The sequence below is a fragment of the Mauremys mutica genome, chromosome 1 (genome assembly GCF_020497125.1).
Source record: "Mauremys mutica isolate MM-2020 ecotype Southern chromosome 1, ASM2049712v1, whole genome shotgun sequence".
Lineage (NCBI taxonomy): Eukaryota > Metazoa > Chordata > Testudines > Geoemydidae > Mauremys > Mauremys mutica.
Genome location: NC_059072.1, coordinates 328,779,639 through 328,789,849, shown reverse-complemented (window position 1 = coordinate 328,789,849; position 10,211 = coordinate 328,779,639). Strand labels below are relative to the sequence as shown.

The 10,211-nt window shown below is 44.2% G+C and overlaps 1 protein-coding gene across 2 annotated transcripts in view; it reads right to left on the bottom strand.

Annotated features, from left to right (window-relative positions):
- Positions 1-219: 219 nt before the first annotated feature.
- The window catches only part of GUCY1A2 (guanylate cyclase 1 soluble subunit alpha 2), a 264,368-nt gene continuing 254,376 nt past the window's right edge, over positions 220-10,211 (bottom strand). For both annotated transcript variants that reach the window (XM_045018738.1, XM_045018748.1), the window contains one exon: positions 220-1,583. In XM_045018738.1, the coding sequence (XP_044874673.1) occupies positions 1,376-1,583 (208 nt within the window). In that variant the 3' untranslated portion in view covers positions 220-1,375. The remainder of the gene's footprint in view (positions 1,584-10,211) is intronic.

Here is a 10,211-nt window from a genome sequence, read left to right as displayed (position 1 = left end):
AAAATAAAGTCTGTCTGAAGACATGACCATTTGGGGCCAGATCCTCTCCTGGTGTAATGAGCATAGCTCCACTGAAGACAACAGAGTTGCATAAATTTTCAATAGATGAGAATCTGGCCCTTTATTTTTACTGACCTTGATTAATCTAAATTTTGAACAGTCTTTTGCATTATACTATAGGTAAGCATTTCCCTTTTTAAAATTTGTACATGTCTTTTACTCTATTCTGCACTAGAAAAAGCAGCAACATTTCAGCCAAGCCAGCAGTAGATGAAACTTCCAGCATAATATTGCTAATAATGGATGTGATTTTCAAAAACTCCAAAGCGATTTAAGAGAACAAATCCCACTAAAAATCAATGGAACCTGTCATTCCTGTGATTGAGCTGCTTTGAAAATCCCTCCCAAAGTGCTTCGCATATCTGCTGGATGCTGCTTTCAATAGGCTGTATCATCCATCGTAAGGACTTCTACATAAAATCAATGGTATGAGATATGGCCCATGGTGTGCAATGGAACTTTTTTTTACCCATCAAGACATTGACCTTTAAGCCTTTGTTTGCACTGTTCTGGAGAGACTGGACACATGTTACTAGTAGGACAAATACTGAACGTATGAACATTATATATGCGAGACAATGTTAATTTAAACCATAAAAGCCACGTAAAGAGACTTATCAATGTATTTTTCTTCTGCAAAATATTGATGTTTTTGTTGCCAAAAAGTCAAAAGTCTTGCCACTTGTATAATAAGAAGCTTTGATAGATAGCGAGAATATCTGAAATATACAGTAGCTTATTCTGAAAAGCTCACTCATTTTACAGTATATGGAATGTAATTGTCCAGAAAGTGAAATATGTATAAAAATAGGTAAAATCCCTACAATATTGTACTGAATTATATATTCCTCCTGCCAGGAAGGTTACAGCACTCTACAGTATATGTATGAAATGTTTGTTCAGAAAGTTAAAAAACATTGTTACCTTGGTGAATGACACATTAATGTAGGAATGCATAATCAGAACTGATGCTCAATTCTGCTTAGCTGGTGCAAATCTACAGACAACCATCACCCACTTTTGTTCAAACAAAAATCAACCCCAAAGATTTGTTTGTTTGTTTGCTTTTTAAAGGGGCCGAATTGAAATTGACAACCAATAATTCCTCTGGAAATAGAAGTATTTTGTTTCATTTTCCAGTTTGTTTACTGAGAGCAGTCACCCACCTTTTAAAATAATTATTGCCTGACATTAGATAGAGCTTTTACTGCTTGTCCATGACAAGGCAGTGAAATAAAAAGAATATCCAACTTTCCTCTCATGACCCAGTTCTGGGCTTGTGCTTTTTTGACTAGTCTTTGATCTGCAGCAGGCCTCATAGGCTTGTCTCCCGAAGGAACATGGTGCCAATGTTGTAGGAAACCTTTCTCACTCTGGCAGATGTAATGGAGGGCTTTAGCTGCTTCTGACCACTTGTGACCTCCAGGAAGTAACAGATCCCAGGGATTTCCTTTGGAAAGTTGTCTGGAAGCTCTTCACGGGACCGAGGGATAAAAGTAAAGTTTTCTTCCTTTTTCAAAAGCCTAGGAAAAAACAAAGAGGCAATCGAAAATGATATGGCCTGCTAGTCTGAGTACATTTTAAAAAGATAGACCCTGTGCAAACCCCAGTCAGAAACATGTTTGAATTATTGTGTGAATATTTACCAATCAGAGGCCATAATCCTGGGATGGACAGACCTCAATACTGATGCCAAATGATATTAATAAAATTATAACTTATTTTGTTTGATGTTAGGTCACTGAATATTAAGATATAGCTACAATTATGTTATAGCCAAGATACTTGAAAATATAACAATATTTGTATCTGTTTAGTTAGTTATGGTATAAAATGCTGGTTAAAGAAATTGCAGGAGGTTACTGCTTTCTGTCCCGAAGGACAAGCAAATGTCAGAAACACAACTCCTTCTTAGCCATAGAACCATGTTTATTACTCTCCATGCTATACAAACTCAGAAAATTGTAACTCTAAGGACCTTGACTCAAAAGTAAACAAACCATGTAAAATATTCATGTTTTAGGAAAAAAACTGATTGCAAAAAGGAATACAGATTTGAATTATCAGAGCAATAAGTCAAGTGGTAAAGTGGGTCTCTATCAACCCGCACCCTTTTGCAAGAAAAACCTCTCTGCTTGTGTCTTTAGAACTTTAGAGAAAAGATACTGGAAATACTTTAAACCAACTCTTTTTTTCATAAATGTTGACATGGCAAACACTTTGGTGAAATGCATATTTGCAAATATGTTAGCTAAATGCAAAACTCTTAATATAATTTCCTAATGTCATTTCTACGTAAATGGTAAAAAGCTTTTGTGTACCAACATGGATTCTAATAACCTAAACTAATTACTAATGTAATACGCCATTTACATATAGAATACTTATATTAATGGGAAATTAAGCAATTACTGGTAATGCTCAAGCAACTCCCTCGCCCAACTCAGGAAGACGAAGAATCATCTCTCCAAAACTGTTATGAAGAATCAGTAACTTTAACAATTATTAAGAATTATTTAATTTTAAAGGATTGTTTTGAGAACTAAAAACATTTCTATAAATAATAGGAATGTTTGGACTTTTTGAAAACAGAATTTAATTTCCAGTTGAACTCTAACAAAATTAAAGGACTAGCTCAGAAAATGAACCAAGTAAAGAGAAGGTAAACTCTTAACTTTAAAAGGTTATCTGGAATGCTCCTGCCACAAGAATAACAGGCAATTAGAAATGTTGCATATTCTTTAAACAGATGACATAGTGAGGAGCTGAAGGTGCCAGCTAAGCCAAACCTACAAGACATGAAGCCAATGAAAGAGTGACAACAACCAACTTTGAATCTAAACAAAGCTAAAAGAGTTCAGGTTTTGTATAATTTCATGGAAAGAAAAAGGAAACGAGTATTAAAAACCCTGCCATGACCACTCCTCACACTCCTCTGCTACCCTGTTTAAACAGCAAGCACTTCACAACTCATCCTATTTCTACAAGAAAGCTACTACACAGACAACAAGAACAGAGAAGGTTCAAGAAGAAACCAACCAAGGAAAAGCTCTCCAAAACTTCAACTTGGATTGGTGAGAGTGCTTACTTTGCCCATCTATAAACTGCCTTAATAATAAGACCAACAGGGTCCACCTTTTCCAAATGAAACTATTTTGCCCATCTACATCTAAAATTGGCTACCAAATAATTTGTAGGAATCAGATTTTGGTCTCAATTTGCCAAGAAAAAAGTGCCCCATGAAAGGCTGGTCCATTCTTAAAGGTGTAATCTCTGCTAAAAGCACTCCACAGAGAGGCATACAGAAGAGATTGTAACGGAAGTAACAAGTTTATCATTTGTGTTGTTTTCTTTAATTTTTCTTCCCTTTCTTTAATAATAAAATAGTCATGGTAAATAATTGTGCTTATTTTGCTAGGTCTCAATCATAGGGTCTGCTAAGGTATGTAAAAGTAAAGCTGTGACTATAATAGTGGAAGTCACATCATTGAGCTGTCAATAAAAGAAACAATTAGTAAGAGCTGGCCTATCATTTCTTGTTTCTCTAAAGAATTTTAATATTTTTAAAAATCAAATTGCTTGGTGTCAAACAATTTTAAATGATCCCTTTTCCCCTTTCCCCAACTGATGCAAATGAACATAGCACCATTGGCTTCAAAGGAGCTAGACTAATTTACACCAGCTATGGATATGGCCAGCACATGCACTCCAAGAAAATCACTACTGGTGGATTCTGTACTCAAAAGGAAGGCTAGATTCATAATGAATATGCTAGCCATAGCATATAGCTTGGCTAGCTTTAATATGAAGCAAGTTCAGTTTGGCAGAAATGAACTGCCAAACTGTTAAATGTTGCATATTCTTTAAACAGTGCCTCTGTGGACAGACTGAACAGAGGCACTACACACTGAACAGAGGCACTGTCCTGCTATTCAGAAATTCTGGGTGAAATTTGGAATGTACTGGAATCAAAAGCAAGTGCTATCAAGGTAGTTAGTCCTTTGCTTCACTCATAGGCACACTTTGCAGGCCAGACTATGTTATCCTTCACAAGTGGCTCCGATGATTTCATCGAGACCCCTCACAAAGCAAGATACTCTTCAGTACAAGTAAGGGTATCAAAATCTGGTATTATCCCATTAAAACCATCCAGCATAGTTTAGAGAAGCCTTACAAGTATAATCTATGCCAACTGGCTATAGTCACATGGAGACATTATGCCAGCATGAGCACACAGCAATGACCCAGTCACATATACGTACTCCAAGGGATATTCTGCGCCAAAAATATTAAAATTCTGCACACAATTTTTAAAAATTCTGCAAATTTTATTTGTCAAAATAACACTAAATAATCATGCCAGTTTCTATTATTTTGATAATTTATTTCAAAATTCCTGTCAGCAAGTATGTCTGTAACAATACAGACACACACAAAAATTCCCCCAGGATTAGAGAGTTAAAGAAACCCCTATGACAACCCAATTCCTGCTTCTCTGCCCCCTCACCCCCAAAGCCCAGCAAGGGGGCCAGACACTCACACCTGCTTCCCCACAGAGCCCAGCCATGGCCCCCCTCAACCCAGACACTCATACCCCTTATCCCTACCCCCCACAGCCCAACTGTGGCCCCCCCCAGCCCAGACACTCAGAGACTCTATCTTCCTAGAGCCCAGGGATCCAGAGGGAGAAACAGCCTGATGCTGGGTCCCGGGCTTGCATGGAATTTCCTACATGCTGCTGCCTCCTTACTCCAGGATGTGTGGGGAACTGCAGCTGCTGGGAACCCTCCAGTTCCCTCCCTATTCTGTTCCCCCCGGCCTTGTCTTCTATGTGTGAGCTGGGCTCTGCTGGGTCCAGCGGCCCATAGTGGTGGACGACATCTCTGCAGCCCATTTCTGTGTGGAAAAAAGGAAATTCTGCATGCGCATTAATTTCTGCAAAATTCTGCATTGTGCAATGGTGCAGAATTCCCCCAGGAGTAATCTACTTTCCTGTAGCTATGTCCACTATGCCCCAGGCAAGAAGGGGCAATGGTACAGACCTACCAATGCTGGCTTTCTGTCATCTGGGGATTCCTCCCATAGCACAGAAATCCTCAGCTGGCCAGAACTGCAAGCCTTGTGGCCCCTTTGTCAAATGTCTTTCCTCAAATAAATCACTGATATAGAAGATATAGTCCCAGAAGAATAAAGAAGTCTAAACAAAAGCACTCCTCCCAGCCTCCTGCCCGCGAGACTGAGTGGGGCCTGAGAGAGTAGTAGGTAACCCCGAGGAAGAATTTTAACCACCACCATCACAACAACTCAGATTTGTTCTATAAATCTTCTTCCTGTTGTTTTCAAGCTAACAAAGACAGTGAAGAAAGTGGAAGTCAGCCTCTTGCAGGGTTTTGAAGAACATTACATTGGAGTCATGGTGAATTCTTAGAAATAAGAAAGCAGTTTGTGCCCCTTTCCTTTCCAGGATATTTATTCTCTCTCTGAAAGCCTCATCCAAAGCCCACTGAAGTCAACTGAAGGAATCCCATTGGCTCCAAAGGGCTTTGGAACAGGTTCTATATTCCTTTCTCTTATTGTTCCCAAAACTTAATCATGGGAAGATGCAAAAGGAATACTGCTCCCGGGTGAATTTTCCAGGCTTCCCAGCACATTCTGAAACTTTCCCCTTGTAGTAAAATCCCAGAATGTCCATTATCATGGCACACAAGCTGCCCCTTGCTTAGGTTTTGGCTGAAGGATGGATCTCTGCTCTAACTACTTCCTGAAAGCATTTTCCTTCCATTGCTTTAGAATCAGGTTGGTTACAAATCTAATCATGTTTTTGTCTTCAGCCTCTGCTATGGTGCTTGCTATCCTGTGGTTTGTGTGTCATGATCTGTTTTCCAGGTCTTCAATTCTATGATCAAAAATACTGTAATAGTTTCTGAATTGCTTGAAAGCCTGTGCTGGCCTCTACAGAGGAGACACTCTCCTTTAATCTCAGCAATGCTTGCAGTAAATGTTCTTATCTTTAAATCTACTGGCTTAATAGATTGCAGGAACTTTTCTCTGGCCCCAGATTTCTGCAAACAGCAGCAGCAGTTCTTGGAATATTCTCAGAGTGAAATCCGCAAGCCCCCTCTACTTAATCCTTGCTGAATTCTGTATATTCACTGAAAAGCACTTGGCTTTGTTGAAGTCAAGGGCTTCCTGCCTTGGGCCTTGTCTACACTACAAGACTATTTCGAATCTACTTAAGTCGAATTTGTGGATTCGACCTTATGAAGTCGAATTTGTGTATCCACAGTAAATACACTAATTCGAATTTCTGAGTCCACAGTAACGGGGCTGGCGTCGACTTTGGAAGCGGTGCACTGTGGGAAGCTATCCCACAGTTCCCGCAGTCCCCGCTGCCCATTGGAATGCTGGGTAGAGCTCCCAATGCCTCCTGGGGGAAAAATGTGTCGAGGGTGCTTTTGGGTAACTGTTGTCATTGAACCGTCAATCACGCCCTCCCTCCCTGAAAGCTCCAGCGGGAAATCTGTTCGTGCCCTTCTCTTGTCAGTTATAGCGCGTACGCCACAGCACTGCGAGCATGGAGCCCGCTGCGATCATCGCTGCACTTATGGCTGTTGTCAACTCCTCGCACCTTATCGTCCACCTCTTCCACAGTCAGCTGCTGAGAAATCGGGCGAGGAGGCTCCGGCAGCGCGGTGAGGACAGGAATTCACAGAGTGGCGCAGACCTCTCACAAAGCAGGGTAAGCCGCGCCGTGGAGATCATGGTGGCAATGGGTCAAGTTCATGGTGTGGAACGGCGATTCTGGGCCCGGGAAACAAGCACGGACTGGTGGGACCGCATAGTGCTGCAGGTCTGGGATGAATCACAGTGGCTGCGAAACTTCAGGATGCGTAAGGGCACTTTCCTTGAACTCTGTAACTTGCTGTCCCCTGCCCTGAAGCGCCAGGACACCCGGATGCGAGCAGCCCTGAGTGTGCAGAAGCGAGTGGCCATAGCCCTCTGGAAACTTGCAATGCCAGACAGCTACCGGTCAGTAGCGAACCACTTTGGCGTGGGCAAATCTACCGTGGGGGTTGCTGTGATTCAAGTAGCCCACGCAATCGTTGAGCAACTTCTCTCAAAGGTAGTGACTCTCGGAAACGTCCAGGACATCACAGATAGCTTCGCCGCGATGGGATTCCCAAACTGCGGTGGGGCTATAGATGGGACTCACATCCCTATCCTGGCACCAGCCCACCAGGCCAGCGAGTACATTAACCGAAAGGGCTACTTTTCAATGGTGCTGCAAGCACTGGTAGACCATAGGGGACGTTTTACCAACATCTTCGTTGGGTGGGCGGGCAAGGTTCATGACGCGCGTGTGTTCAGGAACTCTGGTCTGTTTAAATGCCTCCAGGCAGGTACTTTCTTCCCGGACCACAAAATAACGGTTGGGGATGTGCAGATGCCTACAGTGATCCTCGGGGACCCAGCCTACCCGCTAATGCCCTGGCTCATGAAGCCCTATACAGGCGCCTTGGACAGAGAGAAGGAACTCTTCAACTACCGGCTGAGCAAGTGCAGAATGGTGGTGGAGTGTGCTTTCGGATGTCTCAAGGGGAGATGGCGGAGCTTACTGACTCGCTCGGACATCAGCGAAAAGAATATCCCCGTAGTTATTGCTGCTTGCTGTGTGATACACAATCTCTGTGAGAGCAAGGGCGAGACCTTTTTGTCCGGATGGGAGGTTGAGGCAAATCGCCTGGCTGCAGTTTACGCTCAGCCAGACACCCGTGCCGAGAGAATATCCCAGTGGGAAGCGCTGTGTATCCGGGAGGCTTTGAAAGCAAGTTTCCTCGGAGAGCAAGGTAACCTATGACTCTCCACTTGCTTTCAAGAGAAACTGACCCTGGGCCTGTGTCTGTATGTGTCGATTTTGATCTGCGGTTACATACCCCGTTCTCCAAGTTTCCCCCACTTCCAAAGCACGTTTTAAAGCAAATTAATTGTAACACTCATTATTAATAAATCTTTGTTTTACTTTGCATTTCTGTTCAGGTGTTGAAACATGGACGCATACTGTGCTGGGCACGGTGTGCACTGATGTACAGACCGCTTGTTCCATAGAGGAATGACATCCTCCTGCTCCTACATAGGTCTCTGGGGTGGGGGACGGTTGCAAGTGGTTGTGCATGAAGGGGAGGGTTTGCAGGAAGGGGTGGGTTTGCAGGAAGGGGCGAGTGGTGCCTTCTTTGGATAGGGGTTTGGATGACGGCAGTGGGCTGCGGGTTTGGGCGTAGGAAGGGGTGAGGGGTGTGGGGAAAGGGTGAGTATCTGTCCGTGGATGAGGGCTCTTGTTGGGGCTCAGGGCAGCGGAGAGGCTCGTTGCTACGGTGGAAGTGCATGGTAAGGGCAGCGTGCCTTAACATTAAGGGGGTGGCAGGCGCTAGGACCCTGGACAAGCATACACATCACAGAATGACCCGGGGCAGCATACACCACACAGAATGACCCTGGTGCCTACTGACTGCAGTGTGTGTGTGCCCTGCAGTTGATCATGCCCCCAAGTCTGTACCCTGGTAATGTAGGCTATACCGTGCAATTATAAATCCCCTCCCCCCCCCATACACAAAAAAATCCTCTGACACGAAGGACGTGACCAAAACAGTGAATAACAGCAAACAGCTTTTAATAATCTAATACACAGTGGGGGGATGAAACTTGGATTTGGGACTGGGTGAGCCTGTAAGGGAAGCACTTCTACAAATTTCTAGCGTGAGAGGTGTGTGGTACATTAGCGCTATGCAGTGGTGCAGTGACAGTTCTCACGTCCCCTACCGCCCCTCCGTCTTATACTTTTGGGTGGGGGGGGGCAGGACTTCTTGGCGGGGGAGGGCGGTTGCAGATACACTGCAGGGGGGCTCTGTCCTCCTGCCTGCGGTCCTGCAGAACATCAACAAGGCGCCGGAGCGTGTCCGTTTGCTCCCTCATTAGCCCAAGCAGCGTTTGAGTCGCCTGCTGGTCTTCCTGCCGCCACCTATCCTCCCGTTCGATGTGTGTGCGATGCTGTTGACATAGGGTCTCCCTCCACTGTCTCTGCTCTGCCGCCTCGGCTCTGGAGCAGGCCATCAGTTCTGCGAACATCTCGTCCCTAGTCTTTTTCTTTCGCCGCCTAATCTGCGCCAGCCTCTGCGAGGGGGATGCTGGGGCAGTCCGGGAAAGAGCCGAAGCTGTGTGATGGGAAAAGTAACTGATTTCCTTGAACAGATACATGTTTGCGAACAGTGAACACAGTCTAGTCAGTTTCTCTGAACAAGACCATACAGGGCAACAAGTCTCACGAGATCTCGGGCCAAGTTCGAGATTTCGGAATACGCTCTCATTGGCTGCGGCATTGCACAGGAGAGCGGACAAGTGGGGAGAGACAGCTGAATCCGTCTAGCAGACAGTCCTGGTAAGCCTTACAGTACATTCTGCTTATCAGTTAATGGATAGCTGTGCCCTCCCGCTAAAGGCAATCTGGAAATCAGATACTCTGACCCTTTTCCAGCCACTCCCGCCAGTGCACGGGAAAGATCAATGTATGCTTTTCCTATGTGGCCTACAACACGTGGCTGTTAAGCGAGGGTCATTGTTATGCAAAGTAAAAGTCAACCATTCACAACAGTAACAATACACTAATTGCCCTAATTAGATGCAGCATTTCATGAACGAGATCACCCTGAGGCGGGTCCCTCGGAGTCACAAAGAGCGGATGCTAAGGGAAGCCCTGCAGAGACCAGGACCATATGCGGCCATGCTTGTGGAGGCGATGATTCCCATCTACATAAGGATGTCCTGGCGCGGAAGAGTGTGCTTCCACGGAGCACCCAACAAGGCACCTCTCCCCAGGAACCTCCTGCGGAGGCTTTTCGAGGACCTCTATGAGACCTTTGTTGAATTGTCCCTGGAGGATTATTATTCAATCCCTATATGTGTGGACCTACTTTTCATATAGTTTTTCATTGAAAATTTTATATATAGTATTTCTATTTTTTTATACCTGTTTTATAAAAAATAAATGTTTACATGTTTCTAGCACTTACCGCCTGATCCTTCCCCTGATTCAGAGTCCGGGTTAATGGCCGGGGAGGGTTGGTAGGGGATCTCTGTGAGGGTGATGAAGAGATCCT